This window comes from Chelon labrosus (assembly GCF_963514085.1).
Source record: "Chelon labrosus genome assembly, chromosome: 6".
In the NCBI taxonomy this organism is placed as follows: domain Eukaryota; kingdom Metazoa; phylum Chordata; class Actinopteri; order Mugiliformes; family Mugilidae; genus Chelon; species Chelon labrosus.
This window is the reverse complement of record NC_140342.1, coordinates 7,166,865-7,191,621: the sequence shown is the minus strand read 5'-3', so window position 1 is coordinate 7,191,621 and position 24,757 is coordinate 7,166,865. Positions and strand designations below refer to the sequence as shown.

Sequence of the window (24,757 nt, the reverse complement as noted above, 5' to 3'; positions counted from 1 at the left end):
TTTGTCAAGTCCCAACTTTGTATGTTACTGTTGCTAGGTCATACCAGCAATAGCCATGTTGTGGGTCCATTCCCAAAGCATTGTAGTAGCAGTCTGGAGGTAACATGGAGGCGGGTCAGCTAATGTTAGCAACCTTGCTAACGTCGACTGACACTGGAAAAACTATTAGTCTTTTCAGCAGTTTGTGGATGGTTATTTTCTCTGCTGTACCCCCACATCACTGTATGTCTTTCATGTTTTTGAAGAATCACCATAATGAGTTTTAATGCTGACAAAGTCTGCAGGTTTTCAACATATTTGAACCCTCTTGCATTGCTGTTGTTTGTCTAACTTCGCAACAGTAGCATATGAAGGTCAACAAAGGGTCTGCTGGAGTTTTACCTATGGTAACAATCTAGATGTCTTGACGTGTCGTATATCCTCTACTGCAAGTTTGGTCCTCTAATCTGAGTAGTTGGACGGTAATTTGTGCTATTACTGAATTTCCCATTTTCCTTCTGCAGTACAGATTTTACCAAGCTGAATGTCAAAAATATTCTCCTGTGTTGTGTGGCAAAGGTGTAGTCATTTCCTTGCACTCTCAGAGAACAAAGAAAAGAGCCAGGTGGTGGAGCTGAAGTCCTTTTTATTGATACATTTGTTATACCAGGAGCTGAACAGGTGTAGTTATTGACACAAATTAGTGTTTAGCTGTGCCACTTCTGGTTCCAGGGGTCCTGGACTTAATGAATGTGATCAGTTACCCGTGTACTTTGCTTTCTGAGACGTGTGTCAAACTGAAGAAGGCTGATAAGGAGTAAGGTAATTATGGTAAATAATCATAGTTACACATTATATATCTTGAGCCTTGGACATTTACAGAATAACAATCCTATTTAGATGCACATTATAACAGTTATTTAGTAGGTATACTATTGCCAATGTCTTTTGGCCCTTTTGTGAACAAATGTCACTATTTTATTCAACTAATAATGTTAAAATGTCTCTTCTGGAAGAACAGCTAGTAGGTAAACTGTCAAAATCTATACTCTGGCTAATCAGTAACAATTTTTCTCCATATGGCCACCTCCAGATATTAATAACCTAATGTATAAGATAACACATAGTAAGATAACTTTATTCATTCTTTTTCCATATTTGATACGGCCTGAAAGATTATATCATGCTTTGTGTGTTTTAATTAAATCTACATCAATCATTATTTGATTATCATAAATCAAGCTAACTTTAATTAACTCATTCATTTATGTCAATAAGGGGAGGGGTGTAATTCTAAATTACTTTTCCGGATGGATTGCAAGGGCATTTTCCAGAGAAAAACATCTGTTTTTCTCTAATATCCAGCACTGCTAACGTTAACGCACCATGTAAAAAACATTCTTGCAAAATTCAGCAGAAATTCTTTTAATAAGAGACATCGTCTCTCTCTCTGAAACTTGATGTTTTGGTGTATTTAGCTGAAGGCTAATTTATTTATTTCACACAATAAGCCACTTTCATATGTCATACCTTTGCAGTTGTGCAATTTGTACACAACTACTTCTCTTTCTCTTTGACTTTCACTACATGTTTTAACTTTTATTATTATTTTAAAGGCCATTTTTGTTGTGGTTCCCAGTAGTGTGTCTGATACACAAGCTGGAGGCAGTTTTCAAAATGTCAGCCAACATTCACTGTTTTCCATCTGGCATTTGATGCATGTGGAATGTCCCCACTGCTTCTTGCGTACCAGTCACCCGTCACACCTTTACCCCAAACACAACTCCAGTTTCATACCTGAAATTATATGACAAACTCTGTGTGTGTGTTTGTGTACGTGCATTCCGTAGTAGTGTAATATAGTACACTGCTTATACAACCGGCCTCATTGCCTGTCAAGACTATTGCACGGTTACCATGGAAACCGTGTGACCAAAAAAATCAGGTTACCATGGGCAGGTGCATATGAGGTGCAGGATGATCGTTTGTGTCTCAGTCTGTTGTCTGATGCAATCGGACTGCAAGGGGAGAAGCCAGGCAAAATACCTTTTACAGTGTGTTTACTATCACTTTGAATGTTTATTTGAACCTATCAGAATACATTAGAATTGACTTTTCAAACATTAGAAGTAAAGAACCTAGCCTGTTTGGGGAAAGACACGTGTGTGTTGACTCTCAACACACAGCATAGGCTACAAGAAACAATGCAAAAAAATAGAAAGTGCAATGCAAAGAAGATGTAGGCCAAACAGTTGAATGCTAGAGAGAGAAAGAGAGAGACTTTTGTGTGTGCTGCCCTACGACGGCAAAGGCATTTTGATGCACTGCACCAAATTTGGAACAAAAGACCTTATAGCCCAGACCACATCACTATCCTCCCACCTGCACCCCCCCCCCCCCGCAACTTGTATTTCAAGACTGAAAAACAGCATATCAAGACCACAGCCCTACCTAACACTTATAGTATACACAATACTCACACTCTCTCTTCTGACAAACTCTGTTGTGCATGATACACTTACAGTAGTGTGCACGTCTGCCTCATTAAATAGTTGTTATTCTTCTTTTAATTATTATATTATAATAATTATGGTCATTAATAATAATAATAATAATAATAATAATAATTATTATTATTATTATTAGTAGTAGTAGTATTAGTAGTAGTATTAGTATTATTACTATTACTATTAATATTATATACATATATAATTATTATATCTATATATAGCATACATACATACTATGCATACAGTGTATACTGTATATAACTGTAGATATACTGTAGATATTTAGTACACTGTATATACATACCTACTGTACTGTATACATACTGTACATGAGGTGTGTAAATATGTGCGTGTCTGTTTTCCTTCCCTCTCCCAAAGCACGCAAGAACTTTCGGCCATTTTTTCGGGGTGTTTGTTGTTTTCACCAAAACACGGAGCTGTTCTGAGGTCGACGCTGAGTGGAGCCTTCCGGTGAACCTTCGGCTACTTTGGAGGAGGGTAAAATGATCCCAGATCAGTGTCTGTTTCGGTGTCATGCCATCCCCCATCGCGCTGCTAGGTGCTCGCCAGCCTCGCGATAGCCTCGCCTACCAGAATCAAAGCTCCGCTCGCGAACTGGATGCTGCGAGGCGCGCGGTGCGGTCATCATGCAAAGGTTACACTGGATCCGTTTCAGCGAGTCTCTAAAGAAGCTGCTCCTCCGCAGGACCCGCACGGGTCACAAAATGCGAGACGTCTAGCGACGCAAACGCGGACTAACTAACGTTCACCGGCCTGTTTGGCTTCACCAGGTGTGGAACGATGGTCGCAAGTTTGGGATTTCCGCAAACGGATGTGTGTACGCTGGCTCCTCTCGGCGGCAAAGTGGCTTCATGAGTGTCCAAAGTAACAGTGGAAGTGGTGGTGGAAGTTTGGAGGCGACGCCATCTTGGTCGCAGCTCTCCTCGTCCCCAACGATTTCTCAACAACATATAACGGCGACCGCAAAGAGCAAGGAAGGTATATCAGCTCACCAAGTGCACGACCTATTCTTATTCTCCGTAAAGTGTGTCCTTTGCAGTAGACGTGGATTACTGGGGCCGTGTCGAGCTAGCGTTCGTTGGAGTAAAAATGGATGTCAAGTTCACTGATGCCGTGAATTGGAAGCCAAACGTCAGCTGTCAGTTCAGTTGATGGCCAGTCTGAGTAGCAGCAGGCTGTCATGTTTGGACAAAGGCAGCGCTAGCTTGTTGTTTTCTTAGTGTTGCTGTCATGTTTCAAGATTTCTTCGATAGCTGCTGATGTGATAGCAGTGTTTGTGTAGCAGTTTGTAACGTTCGTCTCTTATCAACAGCATGTAGTATAATATTTAACAACGTAGCTGTGCATGCATCCATTAATGCATTAAGTAGGAAATAGGTCGTGGATTTCACTTTTTGACCAGTTTGGACGCATCTGCTTTTCCACGTAGCTTTCAGCGTGTTGTTGACATGATGTTATTTACTCCTGCATTGCCGAGTTGCAGGATGTGTTGTGACATAGCAGTGATAAATGGCAGCTGTCGGTTATAATGTTCCAGCTAAGTCCATTAGTTACACGGCATGGCATGTTATGTCAAAATATTTAGACATAGTCGGTGTTAACAAGTTGTGTGGAATCAGAATCAGCTGTACCGAGGATATCTTTTAAAGAATCCACGTCCAACTTGAAACTCGTATCAATAATGTGCTAAGAGGAAAATATAATACTGCAACGTGAAGCTTTGGCTGTATAGATAAATTAACCCAAATCACTCATTCCTCTGTCCTCAGATAACCTCACACAGGCCTTTTGGTGTGCTCACTGTTGCACTGCTCAAGGGTTTCATAATGTCCATTATGCCTTTTAAGGCTTGCCCCTGTGCCAGAAGCTATGTAAAGATGACAGCCAGGAAATGTCCAATAAGGAAACAAAAAAAGAAAAAACACTTGGAGCAGTAGTCATAAGGGAAAAGAGGAGCTGCGTTCAGTTCTCCCTGGAAACCTTGTGTTATAGAACAAGGCCCAGTCAGACAGTATATAAGTAATAATATTGCATATTGCATTTAATGCATATTGTGGTTCTGATTCACAGCTTAAGGGTCTGGCTCTGGGACTGTAGTCATATGCGTAAAGCCAGGCTTTTTTGCACAGCCTAAATGGCCTGTTTCGCCACTGTGAGGAACACTGATGCACATGTGTAGCATTTCAATCAGACACACTGCTGCTGACGCTGACATTTCAACATTTCAAAACATTTTACTCCGGCATAAAAACTCCGAAAGTGTCTATCAAAGTTACTGAGGTATCGAGATGTAGAAATTTTAGAGGCTAGTTTGTTGCTGTGCAATAAGGCCAGTGAGGAGGCCGAACTGTCAAAATAATATTGTAAGACTTCTGTGTTGACAGAGTGGTAGATCCCTGGCTCCCCAGTGTTGCAGTGACCTTTCTGTTTAGGTTAGAAACTGTATCATCTCCAGTATTTTCCATGGCAGATAGGAAGGACATATTTTAAAAAGCAACAGCAACAACTGGTTTAATTCAATCAGTTCATCTATGTTTTAAGATCGCTACTTGTAGTCTAGTCTGTAGTCCTTTTGTTGCTGTTCAGTTTTATTATTTCCCAGGAATGTGTTCTGTAGAATGTTGTTGTACTTGTGTAGTGCCAGTAATGGTGATAATCCGTCCATCTTACCCTCCTATGCTGATGTGCTCATGCCAGGCCCCATGGACGAGCTGCACAGTCTGGACCCCAGGAGGCAGGAGCTGCTGGAGGCCAGGTTCACAGGGGCTGTCAGTGGCAACACGGGAGGCAGCACTGGGAGCACCAGTGGGGGAGCTAAGGTAACCGGAGCACAGAAAGACTAAAGCCTCCATTTTGAAATAAGTCACACACAAACACAGTTGAACCAGGAACTAAGATGTGTCATAAATTTCCCATAATTGATCTCTGTGTCACGACTGATGAAGGATTCAAGTTTAAACTGTTCAGTTTTAGCCACTTTTGTTCTCAGAGAATTGGCTTGGATTTCAACAGCGACACATGCCAAAGCTCTCTTTATCAATACTACAACAAGAACAAGTGCTTGCTCGCCGTACAAAGCAGTCTTGCGTTCATGAGTGACTAAATCCAGCATGACCACAAGTTGTCAGAATGTACTAACTACGTCATGCGCAACATCATTTTGATGCCAGGAAATAAAAAGCCAACCTAGATTCCCAGGGTGGAAAAGCAGGTAAGGAGTTCCTGTTTTCCTAAAACACACTTAGAGTTCCTGGAAATTTACATGTGGTGGAAAAGAGCCAAGTGACACACCTAATAATAATAATAATAACTGGAGATCTGAATTCCTGTCAGATGTGGCAGAGTAGAGGCTCCAGGCTTTGTGTGACTGATGTTTACATTTCGTGAGGTCATTCATCTTGACTACCACAACACACCTGTGCTGGCCCTTTTCCTATGTCATTTGTTCACTTGTTTGTTTTTGTAGGGTCTGGCCAATGAATCCTCTAACCACAGCTATGGAAGTCTGGGCTCATCGAGTGATAAGGAGTCAGAGGTAAAACACTTTTATTTGAAAAAGACAGGAGAAAAGCTGAAAAATATTATTAAGATGCACAAAGCTAAGTGTTCTTATACGTGTCTCTATACTGTCAGTACTTTTTTCCTTGCACGGGCCCACTCTTATTTCCATCTCTCCCACTACCTATACCTCTCTCTCTTTCGTCTCTTCCTAGAACTCTGATTTGAAAAGAGGGAGCTCTCCTGCCTACTCAGTATGTACTCTTTCTTCTTGCGGCTCTTTCCTGCTGAACACCACCTCTGGATCTTGCTTTGTTAAGTAGAACACATGGGACTTAGACTTTTTTTTGTCTCATTTCATATCGATTCACAGACCCCAGAGAAGAAGCACTCTGAGTCGTCCAGGGGGAGGAAGAGGAAAGCTGATACCTACTCAGAGAGTAGTCAAGGTATGATGGGTAGCTGCATGGAAACAGCATGATTGAGGCAAATATAAATTGGTGGTAGCTTACATTAAAACCTTTATCTTTTTATTTGCAGGGAAAACCTCCACACGTGGGCCCAAGATCAGCGACTACTTTGATGTGAGTTTTATAACATATTAGTGTAGTTCTTGTGATTCTTATCATTTTGAACAGAATTTTTAAGTGTGTACTTTCTGCAAAGTTTCAGGGTGGAAATGGTTCCAGTCCAGTTAGAGGCCTCCCATCAGTTCGACGCTCTCCGCAGAACTCACACTCGGCCCCAGGCTCAATCGTGAGTATTTCACAGACAGTTGGGTCTTACTTACTCTGAGTTATCTGTGTAAAGTGGATGTGAGTCTGTGTATGTTAATAAAGGTTGTAACGATACTTTGGTGTCTATAGATCCGGCAGAATAGCTCCTCTCCCACCAGTCTGTGTTTTGGGGAACACAATCCTAAAGCATCCTCGAGCAAATTTGTCCAGGTAGTAGATCACACACTGACTTGACATTTTATATTTTGTCATGATTTAAGCACCGTACATAATACATTATACATGTCTGGGCTTCTTAGACGGAACTGACAGGCCTGAAACTTGCTGCTCTGGAGAGCAACAAGAGTCTGGACCTGGAAAAGAAAGAAGGGCGAATAGATGACCTGCTCAGGGTGAGTCCAGTGTCCACATCCTTCAGTCAGTGAGAGAACACTGTCTCATAAACAGGTTATCATGCCGACTTTGTATTAAAAGTAAACCTATACAGCCACGTGTCATGATGTTCTTGCTGAATGTTTTTTAACAGGCTAATTGTGACCTGCGGAGACAGATCGACGAACAGCAAAAACTCCTGGAGAAATACAAGGAGCGACTCAACAAGTGCATCACAATGAGCAAGAAACTGCTCATAGAGAAGGTATTTTGGTAGTTTTTGTGTGCGTGCACACTTTTCACTTACATACAGTTAAAGAAAACATCAGAACTGTAGAGGTGCATTATGTGTTTTTTGCTCTTTAACGTGAAAAAGAGAATGGGACCAGTAGTAACAGAGATACTGCAGCTTATCATCATCTTACAGCTCATGTTACAGAGCTTATAACCAGAAGCTTATATCCAGGATTGCAAAGGTGCTGACCTTCAGTAGAAATAATGTAATAATAAGTCTAGTGTTCTTTGGTGTTTTAGCTTTGCTTCGATGCAGAACTGCTGAGGGAAAAAAACTCTGTTGCGGTTGGTAGGTTTTTGAAACTCTTTACCAGCCACGTGTTTTTCGTCTGGTCTCCACCATTTTGGCCTGGAGATGCATATAGCAACACAGCAGTGGTGGTGGGGACTTAATGTACATGCAGCCATTCTCAATACAGATAGTCATTTCATTTAGATATATTAATGTTTAATGAGGACTGTCCTGAGCATTCAGTAGAAGTCTCCTTTATTCTGCACGGGGATGTCACTGAGTTCTGGCCTTTAGTCGGATATTATCAAGACACTTTAAGGAACACCGACAATCTTTTTTTCAATTGTGTGCGTGTTGCCTACCTGGTTTTGTTCAGAGCACCCAGGAGAAGCAGTCGTGCCGGGAGAAGAGCATGCAGGATCGCCTCCGTCTCGGTCACTTCACAACTGTCAGACACGGAGCGTCGTACACGGAGCAGTGGACTGACGGATATGCATTCCAGAACCTGATCAAGTACGAGATTCCAAACACAACGCAAGTGAATTGCTTGTGCGTGATTCCCAAGTGAGAGAATGCTTCAGTATTTGCGGTCTAATTCATTCTTTGTGCCATGTGCAGGCAACAGGAGGGCATCAACCAGCAGAGAGAGGACATAGAGCGACAGAGGAAGCTGCTAGCCAAGAGGAAGCCTCCTAACCCCGCGTCTCCCTCCCTCTCTGTGGCCTCCACGTCTGAACCCAAGCAGCGCAAAACTAAGGTGGTCAACGGCAACGATTCGGACCCCTTCCTGAAGCCCTCCTTGCCCCAGCTGTGAGTAAAAGAATCATAAATGCACGTTATCAGTCGGGAAACGTTTTTTGATTTGTCTGGAGATTTTGATTGGTCCGTGTTTTGGCAGATTGACCCTTGCTGAGTACCATGAGCAGGAAGAAATTTTCAAGCTTCGCCTCGGACACCTGAAGAAGGTCAGTGACTAAAACCATCGACCCGTCAACAACCCATTCAGTAGGAGCAGAGACTGTGACCGTGAACTAGTGAACTGATTGGAGAATGTTATTCATGCTTGTGCTTTATTTTATATGATTGTCAATTTAGGATCATTTTGCAAGTTAGGAGAGTTTGTTGTAAAGACTGTTCAGTGAACTGCAACTCTTATGGTGCGTATCATAAGACACCAACATTACAGTCACCTCAGTACATTTCACCTCATTCACCTCTATTATCTACTACTGACCTCAGTTAGCTTCAATAGATCAGGGTAGCTTGGAGAGAGAGACATTCATAATGACGCTAGTCTTTCTAATTACAGTCTCATACTTCAACTGTTTTACTGCAACTTTCTATTAAGTAGACAAATGCGTGACAGGATCAAGAAGGTATCTCTCGTCACTGACTACTGCTCATATGGTTATCCTTATCAGAAGAGGCAGGACTTCACCTCTTTATTGCCACACATCAAACAGAAAAAGAAATGTCAAACGTTCCTTTCATATGGTGTGTCCAGGAGGAAGCTGAGATCCAAGCAGAGCTGGAGCGGCTGGAGCGTGTGAGGAACCTTCACATCAGAGAGCTGAAGAGGATAAACAACGAGGACAGCTCGGCGTAAGTGCACTCCACATTACGTGCCTAGTAATCTTGTCTAATAATGGTTAAGGCTTGAACAAGGTCTGCATAATGAGTGCAAATTTAAATTTTTAGTTTCCACAGTCAAAATTGTGCAAATATTATCACAACGGCTAAACAAAAACACACAATGATCCGTTTAGACTGACATGGTGACACAGGTGAAGCCTTTTGATGGAGTTGACTCTGATCAGCTGACCTTCCTCTTCACCAGTGCTATGATGTGGGTGTGACATTGGTCAAGTTCATGTTTGGTACAAACATGCACCAAAAAAAACATAGATTCACACCTTTGAAGCTGATTGTGGAGCATTACTTGCTGCAGTGGTGTTTCATAAGATGGTCTCGTGTTGAACATGTGTCTAAGTAACAAACGATTACCCAGAGCAGCTCCACTTTGTCAAATGTACCTTTCATATTCATTCATCAGAGTTCAAACAACGTTTACGCATTTTATTGATGTCAGATGTGATGGCCAGGATTCATAGATCAAAGTCAAGCACAAGCAATACAATTTCCATGGTGTTGTACTGAGTATTTGTTCCTCATGCAGATTTAAAGACCATCCCACTCTGAACGAGAGGTACCTGCTGCTGCACTTGCTGGGCAGGGGTGGCTTCAGTGAAGTCTACAAGGTAGTCTGCATGGCTGGACGATCCTTTTCACAGTCTCTTTCTATAAAGTGAGTGTTGGAAGACAAAATGTGTATGTGTGCTTTTTTCTCACTCTTAGGCTTTTGACCTGTTTGAGCAGCGCTACGCAGCTGTTAAAATCCACCAGCTCAACAAGAACTGGAGAGAGGAGAAGAAGGAGAACTACCACAAGTAGGTCTCCTCACACATCTACACACACACACACACACACACACACACACACACACACACACACACACACACACACACAGTACTTTAGCTACACAAAGACATAATGTTTCTTTAGTTACTCACACTGCGTTGACACTTCTTCCCTTCCAGGCATGCATGCAGGGAGTACCGGATACACAAGCAGCTGGACCATCCCAGAATAGTCAAACTATACGACTATTTTTCCCTGGATACTGACACGTGAGTTACCTCTGACCTCTGCCAGCTGCAGCCCTGCTGGGTTCACATATCCTGAGGTTGTTCCTCTCACAGCACTGTGTTAAAAAGCTTTATCTGAGCTGTTTGCACTGATGTGCACCACGCAGGGTTTAAAGCAGCGTGGTGCACATCAGTTAGTGTCAAACCTTTGTGAAGGCTCAGCCAGCGAATGCTAAAATAATGCATGTATTGTTTGTGTCTGCCTCAAGGCTCTAGGTCAGTTTGCTATTAGAAAGCAATTCTTAGAAAGAAGATGTATTTCAGTGTCTGCATGTCCTGTCAGTGGAAGATATTTTTGGAGGGCTAACTCCACGTGAGGTGTAGTCACTCCATCCCAACAGAGAGTTAAAGGAGCTGGAAGCATGTAATACTAACCAGGCTAACCATACTGTGCATTTGCACAAACACATGACTCTTGTCAACTCAACTTCTTTGTTGAGTGTGAATACTGAGCTTAACCTCAGCTCATATTGTACTAAAGCATCGAAGCACGTACATGACGGGAAAGATAAGTCTGGCTTCTTCATTAGCAGAAGGTTGTGACCCTGACCTCTCACATATATATATATATATGTGGGGGAGGGGGAGTGAAATGCCTTTGCCTCAGTCTTTCCAGCTCTTTAAGGCTCAAACACACCAAACGGACATCAAAGAACTACTTGCAATAAAGGCCTCATGTCATCTGTGTCTGGAACAAAAAGTTGCACATGGACACACCACATAAACTACAGCAAATAGCCAGCTTGTAAATAAGTTCTGCACCTTTGTGAAAGTAAATAAACGTCCATACCAGCAGGTGGCAGTAGTCTGTGTTTGTCATTCAAAAGGGGAAACTGGAGGCTCTTGGAAGCTAGAAAGAGCTACAAACTGTCATACAGGGGCACCTCCTATTCTGTCCTGATCAGTTGGTCTACATTTTCATCTTCATGATCATGTCATGAAAGTCCTTGTGTATTTAAATGTTCGGGTGTGATGAAGATGAAAATCGAAAAGAGCCCTCTTTGTGCCCCTTTGACGCTGTCATTTGTTTACTTTCATCACGCTGTTTCTCTTCTTGTGCACTGGTTGACTAAGCTGAGCCGCCAATCAGACTGATCTTTCTCACCAACATAGTCCGCTACTGAAAAGCTGCCAGCAGAGGTCCGATTAATGTCAACTGTGCGGGATACACCACTAAAATTAGAACTAGGGTCATGGACAATCACGGACTGTCCGGCACTGGCAAACCACAGACTGTGTGTCACAGCCCTTAAGATACCTGAAGATGCTAGATAATAATTAAATAATCAACACAAGTTTAAAATGCTACATTTAATAATTTGTTCACTGTCACCACCTGACTTATATCTCTGTATGTAACTGTGTGTGTTGTGTTTGTCAGGTTCTGTACAGTGCTGGAGTTCTGTGAAGGGAATGACCTGGACTTCTACCTGAAGCAAAACAAGCTGATGACAGAGAAAGAGGCACGCTCCATCGTCATGCAGATCGTCAGCGCCCTGCGTTACCTCAACGAAATCAAACCCCCCATCATCCACTATGACCTCAAACCTGGTGGGTCACATGCTGGAAAGGTTTTTGTCGTGCAAAAAACTCAATTAGAGATGCTAGAGTCATAGGTTATTGTGATTACTGTTAGTGTTTTCATTATTGAGATATTTTGTCAAATGTGCATTTCAGTCATTGATTCGGCTGCAGTTAAAGCCAGGTGTCTATATGTGAATATCGTGAAGTGTTGCATCAAACTTTCAAACTCTAATTGGACCTCGATGTCTGCTTGGTAACAGGTAACATCTTATTGGTGGATGGAACCGCATGTGGAGAAATCAAGATTACAGACTTTGGCCTGTCCAAGATAATGGACGATGATAACTATGGTGTGGACGGGATGGACCTGACATCACAGGGAGCGGGCACCTACTGGTGAGACCACACATCTTTCTCACACCAGCAGACTAACACAGGATAAGTTTGCATATTATTTAAAAGGGTCAACACACTACATGTATGCTAAATGTCCTGAAGTGTATAGAAATCACTGAATCTTTTCACTTCTAACATTATTACCACTAACAGAATATTAAGACGTTCCCTGTCCTTTCTCTGCCGTTGTGTGGTCTGTCTTTCAAAAATATGTATGAACTCAATAATGCATCACATGACATGGTTGGTATTTGATGTGTGTGTATTCAGGTACCTCCCTCCTGAGTGTTTTGTGGTGGGGAAGGAGCCACCTAAGATCTCCAACAAGGTGGACGTCTGGTCCGTAGGAGTGATCTTCTTCCAGTGCCTCTATGGACGCAAGGTACGACGCTACGTGCGACATCAAAGTATAGCTGACGCAATCGTCAACTATAGTTTTGGATCGGTGGTGATTTCGTGTTTTGTTTTTGCAGCCGTTTGGTCACAATCAGTCACAGCAGGACATCCTGCAGGAAAACACCATCCTCAAAGCCACAGAGGTCCAGTTCCCAGCAAAGCCACAGGCTAGCACAGAGGCCAAGGTAACATGCACTCACTGACACATTTATTGACCATTACATCCAGCTGCTAGAAAATGTTAGCAGCATTGGTCCGTATTACTTCTGTAAATTCATACTGTTGTCTTTAGCAACAGTTATCAGTTCTGCAGACTACAGACCACACCATTTACAACCTCCTCGAATTCTTCCTTCATGACAATAATCTGAAAAACCTGGTCAGGACCTCATTAAGTATCGAGGTTCAGCCCAGATTATCTGGTAATGTGAGGGTTTACAGATGTTCTCTTAAACCTTCTAAACCGCTAGCAGACTCATCTCAGCCACCACAGTTGATATGAGCCGTGTTTCGAATTTAAAATCTAAATGACTAAATCGGTGTTTCCACAATAGCCTTTGAGCGAATCCAGCTAGAACAACACGGAGCAGCTGACGGTGTTGTCAAGCAGCAGTAAACATCTGGCCCTCAAGGCTTTCATTGGCTAGTATGCTACTGTTGGCAGGAGCTGTTAAATCCTCTCTTCTAGTTCTGATTAAAGAAAACACATGTTCGCATAGTCTCCCCAAACATTTTCTTATCCACAGTTGTTTAGTCTTCTGTGTCTATTTTTATTTTTATTTTTTCACTGCAAAGTATTAAAAAGTTAGGACAAGTTCTTCTGCTTCTTCCTCCACTACTTGGTCTTTTGGTTTGATTGATGGTTGGCGAGCTTGCAGGTGCAGTACTGAGATTTAGTTGTTTCACCGCAGTCTCCATTTTCCTTCCTCCCGTGACATCACGTGGGATGTTGTATTCAGGGATCTCTGATCTGGGACAATAATCTAAATAATATCCTGTAGTGTGCTTTGCTCTGTTAGTTTCAAATATTTTTGTGTGCAAGTTTGAGATTGGAGAGAAGAGTGACATTTCATAAACAAAATGATGATTTAAATCGTTGCAAAACCAAACGACAGATGAATTCATAGTGTTGGTTTTCTTGATTGAGTCAGTTGAGAAGAATGTCTGTTGCTGCATAGATCATTGTTTCTGTTTAGCTGAGTTGAAACATGTGGTGTGTTGCAATTTTAGTTACAGTAATAGAAGGCCGTAATTGCATTTTTTTGACTTCTGCCAAGGTTTTCATTTTGCCAATCTTCCAGTGACATGTTGACACAAGTTCAACTTTCTGAATCAAATGTAATATTGAAGCCAATAAAGGTGCGGTACTAACGTGCTCTCTTGCGTTGTGCAGGCGTTCATCCGGCGCTGCCTGGCCTACCGCAAGGAGGACCGCTTCGACGTTCACCAGCTGTGCTCGGACAGCTACCTCCTCCCTCACATGAGACGTTCAAACTCCTCGGGCACCCTGCAGCCCTCGGCCTCATCTCTCTCCTCCTACTGACTCGCAAGTCTGACGGGACCGACCGGCCGATCTCGGGGCTGGATTATTAGAATCGGAGGAAAATAGACGTGGATCTTTTTTCTTTCTTTTTTTTTTTTTTTTTTACCTGAGCTTGTCCCTCAGATGGATAAATTAGCAACGGAACAGAGTGAAACGAAAAAGTCCGACGGAAAAGAGAGAGCACGTGGAGGGAGGACACACCCACTGCGTTGTACAGAGTTGTGCCCTTGAACTCAACTGTGTGAGAGAGGGGATGGAATACAAAATGAGACTGAAAAATAGAGATGGAAAGAGAGTGGGGCAGAGATGAGAGAGGCTCGGCATTGTTTGGAGCAAGAACAGAAAGTGATGAAGCTAATGGATTCGTTCGTGGACTTAATAACCCCTTAGGAGTCATTACAGCAGTATAGGACCTCCTAGATGCCCTGTCCAAGCCCACCTCACTAACAACTACATGAACACATATATATGTCATTATACACCTCCAAGGTGGTTAAGAATTTTGTCAACATAAAGTTACGGTAACGGCCTCGTTACTTATGAGGGTGGAGGACAGAAGAAGAGGTTTAACAGAAGACTGGTGCAGAGGAGGCATGAGTGTCTGTATATCAATACTGACAACCTGCCGTTAATGTTAATGAGGCACAAAATGATGCTTAAGATGCTCATTGAGTTGATGCTTTCAGCCCGTCTGCACACAGCAGGGGTTAACTTAAAAGAAATGTTGGACCCTTGACAGGACTATGTTCCAGATTAAATTTCTGGGGTCGATTTTTGCACTTCCAATCACGTTCATCTGGTCTCAGATTTGGTGTGAAGTACCACAATGTGGGCTAGCTCTCTCCTTATCCATAGTCAGATCCTCCGTTCAGATTTTAGTTGTGTTGCGAAGCAATCGTGGTCCACAGAGAGTGGACCAGCGATTCTGTCTTAATCCAGTTTTTGTCGTTTGAGGGCGGAGTGTCAGTACCATGTTGTCGTAGACGTGCCCATCAGCCCGCCTGAAGAGAACCGGACTTTCATTAGAGGCTGGATCAGCTGTTACTGTATGACAAAAGCTGTCATCGGGGGCACGGAATTCAATGTACATTTCATGTGCAGAAGACATTACTCACTAGCAAATATATAATAATGAGGCTTTTCCTTGCTTCTCAGTGTCTCGGTTTGCTTCGTTTATTTGTTTTCCTCCTGAAAAGCTGTTCTCAGTTTGCTGCTATAAATGTTGCTTTTAGTTTGTAACGTGTGAACGACCTTCACCACGCATATGTGCATACTTGAACTGTTAAGAGGAAATTTCCAGAGCCTCTTTTGCTGAAACAGACCACCCTGCTGTGCTGTTGGAGGGAATGCCATGCATTCTTCTGACGTCAAGTGTCTACGTGGGTTTTTGTTTACGTTCATGTAGAAGTCCGACAAACGTTATAAGGAGCAAAGTCCCAGTCCACAGTTACCACGACCTGTAGAAGTGTGTGCGCGCGCTCCGGAGCTGCAGCTCGACTTTGCTGCAGCCAGAAGTTAAGTGGTTATATCCAAATGTTGTCATCCTGTAAATAAAACACTTACCTGTATGTTGTTGTGACATGTTAAGCCCTCTCAAATGCAGGCATCCTCCCCAAAGCACTCGCCAAGAAACAAATATTCTTGGCTGAGAAGTCAGATAAAAGACCAGCGGGAGCCGTTCACAGCAAGATGTGGGCGTCACTGCTTTCGCTCGCTCCCACCTGCTTTTAAAAAACAACAACTATCGATTTGCTTTGTGCGAGTTGTTTGATGATGAAAAAACTCCATGTAGTTTCAGTAACATGACAGGTGCATTAAACTCTCCCGGCTCCCAAATGAAAGCAAGTGATGAAGTGCAATGAAACATAAATTGTGTATTTTTTATTTTATTGTTTTTGTGTGTACTATTGCACAAAACAATCCCCTCCTGTCTACCCACCCCCCCCCCAACTCTCTACTTGACATAACAACAGAAAATGGGTGCTAGCATCAAGTGCATATATCACGTGACTAACGACAACCCTGTGAGGACAGATGTAAGTACAGCCATTAGTGAGGTACATGTCGGCTCACATTAGCGGTGGGGGTGCAACGCTAAGCCGTGTCACATTCACATGCAATAAAGATTGCCTTTCAAGTATTAATTCCTGCAGTGTGACCCATATTTCCTGCGGAGGGTTATGCAACCTTACTAGAAGCGTAGCAAGATGGAGCACAGAGGTGGAAGGTGACAGCCGGCCGGGTGGTAATGAACAAAAACATGAACGTACACATTCAAATCATTCATTCGGTTTGTCTCAATAATGTGTAGTAGTACAGAAGATTTACTGAGAAATGCTTAGTATGTTAGCGGGCTAATGCTGAAATCTCATTTTCTTGTGTCATGTATGGAAGAACATAATTGACATAATCAGACAGATTAATAATACAGGTATTTGTATTTGTAAATTTAGAGCAGGTTGAAGTTGTCTGGTCTGAATTTAACTTTGAAATGTACAGTAGTAGTTGTTTCAAGTGTCACAATTTCCGAATTTCAGGTTAAATTCGGATGAAAAACTCAAACATCAGGGTTGACAGGACACCATCAGACCTCTGTCCCGTCAGAAGTCAGATGAACCGGTCGTCTCTTCTACTCAAGAGGATACGGTGTCCAGTCCTTTGCTAGCTGCAGTGTTCAAATATGGATTTTTCATCTTAGATTTTGGTGTCAGAAATCTACACAGAGCATCACGAGGTGAATTTATGTTTTTTAGTCAGTCAGTCGTCGGTTTCTCGCTGTCGGTTTGCACTACTTACACTCATTATTTTGAATCTCTATAAATAGTTAAGTGAGTGTGTTCGCGACTCATTCTGTGATCGCAGCCGCAAGTTACACACCAATACTATTTCAGAGTATGTGGTGTTTTGGCCTTTATTTATAGATCAGCAGGAAGATGACACCGTGCAGAATTCAAACCACATGAATGAAGGCCGCTGTTTTTTCTTTAACTACGCATTTCCACACTGCAGTGGCTACGTTTAAGAACTAAGTGTTGGCTTGTTGAATAAATATGGATTATTCTGACCATTAATGGCTGCTGTACCATGGTCACTCATATTTTAAATATATCCTTGAAGTTTGGTTCACTCTGCCACCTGTATTTCACAGGTGTCTCGTGTGTTTGTTGACATGGGATTATTATCAAGATTGGAGAGCTATTTTCTCCATCTGCTGCCATGAGCCGATACAGGATATGACCCTTTTGGCTTCCTGTAGCATCGTCTTAACTGCTCCCATTTTACTCCCATGACTGCTGTGGTCTTCATCTTCCAATTAGTTTTTATTTGTGTGAAGCTACATAGAGACTGTAGAAGAGCCTCTAAGAGGAGCAACAGACTGCACATTAAGACACAGGGAGACATCATGTAAAATTCATTTGGCTTTATTGCTTGCACTGTGCATACTGTAGATGATTTCAGAAGGTTCAGTAACAGTGACACCCTGTGGCTGTACTGCAGCGCTGCCAACCAATTCACTCAGGCTGTGCCAGGAGGAGATGTGCTGTGTATTTAATAACCTCATGCCCGTGTTTCAGCCTAACTACTCAGTCACCCAACACTCTGCTCAGTAGCTTCTCTCCCCTCTGGCATGCCCCCCCCCCCCCACCAAAGGCTGTTATTGACTGTGTAGCCGAGACGGTGTTTACTATAGAGTTCTGGGTATACATGGATACATACAGGGAGACTAATCATTTCAAAACACAAAGGTGGTGCAAAATAATGCAGATTCATTCATTGGGTGGAGACGTACAGCAATTTCAACAAAAATTAATCAAATAACCTACAGGTCAGGGGTCTAGTAACTAATATAGAGGTTACATTTTAGAGCTGGATGATAAGACAAAATCTAAACCATGATCAGGCCATTGTTAAGTTTGAATTTTAATATTGTTCTCCTGATTTCTTCCAGCACGACCAGTTAAATAACTGCTATCCTCAGACGAATTATGTAGGATTCAGTAAATTGTGTTTATCGCCCAGCTCCATTAACATCCACTGGTTATATAAAAAAAAAAAGAAATTAAACGGAGCATTTCCAGATCAGAAGGGGGAAAATCCTAAGATATTTCTTTGCCTTGCTGTAACTGCAGAAGTGCAAAGCAAACTACAAACGAAGAGTTGACCTCGTCCTCATCATACAGTAGCTTAGGCAAGCTGCAGTGCTACCAGTTCCTCTGCCTAATGACAATGTGGCAACGCAGACACGATGGTCAGACCAGTCCACCTCCGTCCATCCACACAAGCTTCCTGACCAATAACCGGAGCATGCTGACCTGTGTGTCTGAACTGTAGCGTCTGTCTGCCTGTCCCTCCTGGCCAAATAAATAGAAAAAAAAAAACACAGAAAGACAGATGGGAGAAAGAGAGAAACCAGGTGTGTTTTTGTTTGATGGCGATCACGTCGTCCCCCACGTTACGACGATGTCGTCGTTTCCGTAGGGGCGAGGGGTTCCGTGTTGGCGGGGACAGCATCTGTGGGGGCTGTGACATCGGCCGCAGGCGCTGCTGTGACTGTGACGGATGCTGCGGGGGCGGTGGTGGTGGAGGTGGGCAGGAGGGGGGTGACGCCCTGAGAGAGGAGAGGAGGCAACTGGGAGGGCAGCATGGTGGGCAGAGGGGGCAACGGGGCCAGGCCGGGTATGTTCAGGGGTGGGAGTGGTGCTAGAGATGGGACTGATGGAGACACGGAAAAAAGAAGAGTCAGGATGCTTTGATCATTTTTCCAGGACTTGTTCATAGCTAACCTCACAGCCATGCTACCTCCTCACGCTTAGACAAATAAATGATTGCTGAGAGTAATGAAAAGATCCATTCCTCTCCGAGTACGACTAGAGACAGAAGACATTAACTGGAGACAAACAACAAAACAAACTAGAACATGGTAATTAGTGATTAGCTACTTCAATTGGTTCCGTGTCATAATCATATCCACTTTAAATGGAAAGCAAGAGTCTGGCTTCTACCATACCATAAATGTATGAAGCAGGGAATGGAGATGGACCTTCTGAGGCTGTCCTGTGGTGTTGAGAATGTTGTTAGCGGGGACCCTATGTGTTGAGGGGAGGGGCCTCTGTGGATCATCCCACAGATACTTGATCAGTTTGGGATCTAGTGAATCTGGAGGCCATGTCAACACCTTGTGCTGTTCTTCATGTTTTTTTGAGTTGTTCCTAAACTGTTTTTGTGTGTGTCCCTGTGATGTCTGCCGCCATCAAGGAGTGTCATTGCTATGGGGTGGGGGTGCCTGGTCTGGTCTAGGTGGGTGGTACATGTCTAAGTAACATCCACATGAATGCCAGGTCCAAATGTTTCCCAGCAGAACATTGGATTGTCACAAGATGGTCAATGTTATTTACTTCTCCCGTCAGTAGTTTTAATGGCTGTATTTGTGGTATTTATTTAAACTACTTTAGAGATCTGCTCCATCAACTTGGGGTCCATTTTGGAGGATGCAGTGTGTCGTACATTAGTACAATTGTGTTGTACTGACAACACTATTGCCAAACTGTTGCATAACTTTGCATGAGGTGTACCTGATAAACTGCCAGCTGAGTACATAAGGTCTGTGATTTCTACAGGAGGTGAGACTGTTTGCTCACCTGTGGTTCCTGGCGGTGGTAAGGTGCTGGAACCTGCTAGTGACACGGCACTGAGGTCTGGGAGTGGCAGGTTCAGGTTGGGAAGGTTAGGGAGTGGAGGTAAGCCGGCTGGGAGGGGCATCAGACCTAAAAAATACAAACACACACCATGCTCGTTCATCAGTTAAACTGACAGTGTCTGAAACAACGCGTGCCACTTCAATGCAGCAAGTCACTGGAAATTAAAATTGGGAAAATATCACAAGTGTTGATGACATTTCATGTGAGGCAGCAGGAATTCAAGTCACGAATTTAACAAATAGTTTACTATTAAATAGTGTGTACTCTGTAGACAAAGACTTAACATAGGCCAATGCATTTAAGGTAAACCTTTCTCTTCTGGAAGGGTGTGAACATACCCTCAATCTGCACATAAAAAGATGGGATTTTCCAAATGTGTGGAGCTGAAAAGCTGACCGGCTCAGCTGGCAGGGTGATGACGTGTGCTTTTAATGTTTAAAAAACCTCTCACCTGGTAGCGTGGTGGCAGGGTTGAAGCTGGCAGCGGCAGGATTCAGTGGAGCGAGGGGGCTGAGGGAGGGGTTCGTGGAGGAGGGGAGCAGAGGGACTGTGGGCAAACCTGGACGGATGACAGGAAAGTAAAAACAAAAAAATGTCATGACAGTCCTTCATCCATGAAGCTTGAACTGCTGATGCAAATGGATGTCTATGAAAGCGCAGAAATACCTGTCTGCAGCTCGCTGGGCATGGTGGGGGGGGCTGAGCTGATTGACAGGCTGGAGAGCGAACCTTCGAGTCCAGACGGGACAGCGGACACGCTGGTAGGGGGGGTCACTGCTGAGAGCTGCACCTGAAGGAGTTAAAGGGAGAACAGGAGGGAGGTGGAGAAAAAGATGCTGCTATCAAACAGATAAGGTCACATTCATTCAAATGTGCAATTAAGTCCAACAGAAAACATTGCTCTTTGTCCCTCCTGTATGCTTGGCTGCATACATAATGAGGACACTTACATTCACAGAGTGTGAACACTTGAGGAAAAAAAAACTTTTCAATGCCGTTGTCTGCATGCAAAGCATACTAATGGTAAAGTTTTGGCTGAAGCAGATTGTGATGGAAAGTATGCTTTCTTAGATGCAGGTTGAGCAGGTGATAGTGGTGAGATGATGATTTCAGTGAAGGCAGAGCAGAAGGGTAAAGCGATTTGAGTTTAAGGAACATGTGTGGCGTCTGTCTGTCTGTCCTGACCTCAGTGAATCCATCCTTCAGCGGACTGATGGGTTCACTGGGAGAGTTTCCGGGGAAGCTGATCTTCTTCCCCTCCTCAAAAGGCCGTGTGGGAATCCTGTGGAGGTATCCGTAGCCAATGCCACACCCGAGGCTGGGAAAGGAAGATAGACAGTGTTTAATATCCAACCAACAAATCTGTAGTTTTCAGTTCAAAATCAATTTGGCATTAGCCTGGTTTCAGACATGTGATTTCACACACACACACCTCACATTTTGTAACTATTCAAATAGGTCTGGTGTTGTTCGTTGACGGCCGTTTCTCCCAGCAGGAGAAACAACTCAGATTCATGTTACCCAAATCAAGAAAATATCAATGACTGAAATTTAGCAGTCATGGACTACATGGCTGTACGTTACACAAACCCAAAGCGTATTTCTGACTCAGTACAACATTTGTGGGATGTATTTGTTCGTTACGGACTATTTCAAACAAAACAAATTAACTAATTCACGAGGATATTCTGAGATGAAATCAACTGAACGTCACAGCCCATATTTAAACTGAAGCACACCAACTCTTTAAGGGGCCATTGTATGCTGAGTCCGAGCTTCACATTTTTATTTTGGGACTCCACTAGAGTAGCTTTACATAATTCATAGTTCCATTATTATTTATTTATCTCATACAGCCACACCCCCGTGTTCAGCCTTTTCCTGAAAACAGGCAATATTAGCTCCTGTCTCTTTAAGGCCTATCTCCCAAGAAGCCCACTTTCCTCTGATTGACAGACTTCTGAACACCGTTTCATCTGACGTCAGTGTGGATCTTCATAATTTTATTGCCGACTGAAAACGGCAACTTCACGAGTGCACCAGTGCAAGTTTGAGCCCAAATACAATACAGAATATGCAGAAACGATTACAGGACAACATCTCTGGTAAATACTACGCTCACTACCAGCTAATAGTGTGACAGCATTTGTATGCTACGGAACGTTAAATGCTTATAATTTACTCAAGTGGACAGTTTTGCAAGAAAGAGTACATGCATTTACCAAGAAGGAAATATAGTTTGACTCGGTAGATGTGCTGTGTCTGGAGCGGAGGACTTTACAGAGATATTTGTGAAGTATGAAAGTATGAATAAATGTTGGAAAGCTAGTGTTCAGAGCAGTCTGAGCTCATACGTCCACCTCAATATTATTATTGAAACTAAGTTAAATATTTCACTGTAACATTAAATATGGCAGGAAATAAGATCTATGACAGGAAAGCTGTGTGTGTGTGTTACCTGCCCTCTCCTCCCCAGGCACTGTTTGGTGTGATGACCACCTCTCTGCAGTTGTCTGTGTCTGTGTTGTACACGTAGAGCTTCAGGCCCTTCCCCTCGTGGCTCTCTATCAGAGAGAAAAGGTCCTCGGACTGCAGAGAGTCAGAGAGAGGTGGACAGAAACGGGAGACACACAGTCAGCATGACTTCCAGGTGAAGCAATGAGCGGCAGCAGCAAGAACCCAAAGTGCTCCAACCTACCTCATTCATAACCGTGTCCGCTCCGATGATGTAGTCCGTGTGCGGCCGCAAGCCAGCAAGAGCTGCTGGGGAGTTAGGCTCCACTTCCTGTTTGCACAGAATACGTTGTATCACATAAACAGAGGCAATATGATGGAGATGGGTCTTCGTGGATACCTACCAGAACGTGCCAAACATTCTCATTGGCGCCCTCAAAGCTGCAGAAGCGAATCGAGACACCAAGCAGACCCTGGCCCCCCCACAAGTTGCTGGGCGTCACCGTGGACTCCCGCAGCTCCAGGGTCTTTGAGGAGTAAACCAGCATCTTAACTGGTTTCTCCACGCTGGCTTTGAGCAAGTCCTTCAAGGTGTCATTGTCTTTGTTCTGCAGAAAAGTGGGACAAAGGTGAAGAAGGAAGGGGTTAGCAGCGACATTAAGCATCCATCCCGTCTCAGCTGGTCCTACTTGATGCAGACTGGTCTTACCAGTCTGGTGTTATTGATGGAGACGATGAAGTCGAAGAAAGGCTCCAGTCCAGCTCGGTGACCAGGTGAGTTCTCCTGAACCTGAACGAGGAGGAGAGACAACCTGAGCTGTTGCACTGTGATTGAATTTCTAGTCAACAACGTGGGTTGGACACACAGCTGCTCTGTTGACAAGTTTAGCATCTACGTTAGCCACTCTCACTTAGTGTTAGCTCCAGTTTGGAAGCTCTGCGTAGGAGGGGTAACATTAAATGGCCAGAGTTAGCTTGTCAGCACAGGCCACTTAGCACAGAGCAGCACTTAATGCATAGGAAGAGCGTCCGATAACGGATGCATAAGTAAAACCAGCTTGGCAGCTGTCATTCAGCACGTAGCTTCAGTTAGCACCCAAACTACTGATGCTTAGCTACTGTACTGTAGTAACTAGCTGACAAGCAGACATAAACAAAAACGAAGCGTGGAACAGACACAGCTCTTATGAACACAGCACATCCGACACATAGTGCTGTGTTATCCAAAACGGAGGCCGCGGGAGTAATCCCCGGCCTCTCGTCAACACACGGAGCTGGGAATCCTCCGCCTCTGACTGGATGCTAAGCTAACGGCTAACAGCAGGCTGTAGATGCTAGAAACTCACCCGGAGGACGTGGTAGCCCTCTGAGCCTCCCCCCGGTATCTCCACGCTCTGCGATCCTCCCATGGTCTCGCTGTTTTAAGGCCGTTCGGGTTTTTTATGGCAGCTTGTTACCCTGCAGAGGTGAGATGCCTGAACACTTCCACACACCGGGTACACGTCGCCAAATGACCAACGGGCCGATGCGCATGCGCCGTTACGTGGCAGGAAATAACGCCTTTTTCGCAAATGTACAAATTCCTGTCGGTAAACAAAGAGCCATTATTATCAAAGAGAGGACACAATCAGCTGATGACAACACATTTAATTATAAAATTGTCAGTCACTTTATTGAGCTACACAGTTCTGGTCATCTTATGTCTTTACTGAAAATGTGGTATTAAGAAAATGGGCTTTGCTAAACACTTTAACTGTTTTATAAAGCGTTTGTTGATCGGAGTCTATCAATTTTCATGCTCTGCTAGTTTGATAGCATCTAACTGTCTAGAAAAAAGGATATAAAAGAAACTGACGTCTGTGACAGTCAAAACGACGCTTTATAAATTAAAAACTGAAGCACAAGAAAATTGACATGAAATGAACTAATTAAGTTAGAAATAATTTAGAAAAGGAGCTTTCCTTTACTGCCATATGTGTATGTGCAGTCACACCTAAACCAACTAAACATACTGTGTAGAAGAAACCCGATTGTGTAAAATGCTGTGGTGAGATATTGAACTAGATATGCAGCCTCTTAAAATAGACCTCATGTATGCAACATAGCACATACTCCAGCAGGAACTTAGTGTTGATGACAAACTCTTTTTCTTCTTCCTTTTTTGGGGATTTATATCTGATATATATCTAACATACAGCGGCGTGTAACCACTCTGAAAAGTCAGGTCATCTTTTAGCCCTTGAGCTAAAATGTAGCTTTTCATTCCCTGACCTATATATTGAGCAAAGGACAAAGCTTTTTTTTTTTTTTTTTTTTTTTTAAACCCAGCTGCTTTATGCTATACTATGGCCTTACTGTGGCGTTAAGATTCACACTTTTAGTAAATATTTTGCTCTC

The 24,757-nt window shown here is 43.3% G+C and overlaps 2 protein-coding genes across 4 annotated transcripts; one reads left to right on the top strand and one right to left on the bottom strand.

Moving 5' to 3' along the window:
- Positions 1-3,011: 3,011 nt before the first annotated feature.
- Positions 3,012-15,775, top strand: LOC311489085 (serine/threonine-protein kinase tousled-like 1-B). Of its 3 annotated transcripts, none has more exons than XM_084545994.1 (22): positions 3,012-3,488; positions 5,208-5,329; positions 5,977-6,045; positions 6,224-6,262; positions 6,382-6,457; positions 6,549-6,592; positions 6,681-6,764; positions 6,875-6,955; positions 7,045-7,137; positions 7,272-7,382; positions 8,020-8,156; positions 8,262-8,453; positions 8,542-8,608; positions 9,148-9,245; positions 9,820-9,901; positions 9,999-10,090; positions 10,241-10,330; positions 11,730-11,899; positions 12,133-12,268; positions 12,539-12,650; positions 12,742-12,849; positions 14,058-15,775. In XM_084545994.1, the coding sequence occupies exons 1-22, from the start codon at positions 3,362-3,364 to the stop codon at positions 14,205-14,207; spliced, it is 2,280 nt and encodes a 759-aa protein (XP_084402120.1). In that variant the 5' UTR covers positions 3,012-3,361; the 3' UTR covers positions 14,208-15,775. The 3 variants fall into 3 exon arrangements, with proteins under 3 accessions (XP_084402120.1, XP_084402119.1, XP_084402121.1); XM_084545993.1 differs by having other exon boundaries at positions 6,675-6,764; XM_084545995.1 differs by lacking the exon at positions 6,224-6,262 and having other exon boundaries at positions 6,675-6,764.
- A 1,753-nt stretch (positions 15,776-17,528) lies between these two features.
- LOC311488972 (Golgi reassembly-stacking protein 2-like) lies at positions 17,529-24,036 on the bottom strand. The gene is made up of 10 exons (XM_084545848.1): positions 23,707-24,036; positions 23,070-23,150; positions 22,765-22,968; positions 22,605-22,691; positions 22,365-22,495; positions 21,092-21,224; positions 20,573-20,696; positions 20,358-20,465; positions 19,847-19,972; positions 17,529-18,920 (listed from the first exon to the last, which is right to left on the bottom strand). Exons 1-10 carry the CDS (start codon positions 23,767-23,769, stop codon positions 18,661-18,663), a joined length of 1,317 nt encoding a protein of 438 aa, XP_084401974.1. The 5' UTR covers positions 23,770-24,036; the 3' UTR covers positions 17,529-18,660.
- Positions 24,037-24,757: the final 721 nt, after the last annotated feature.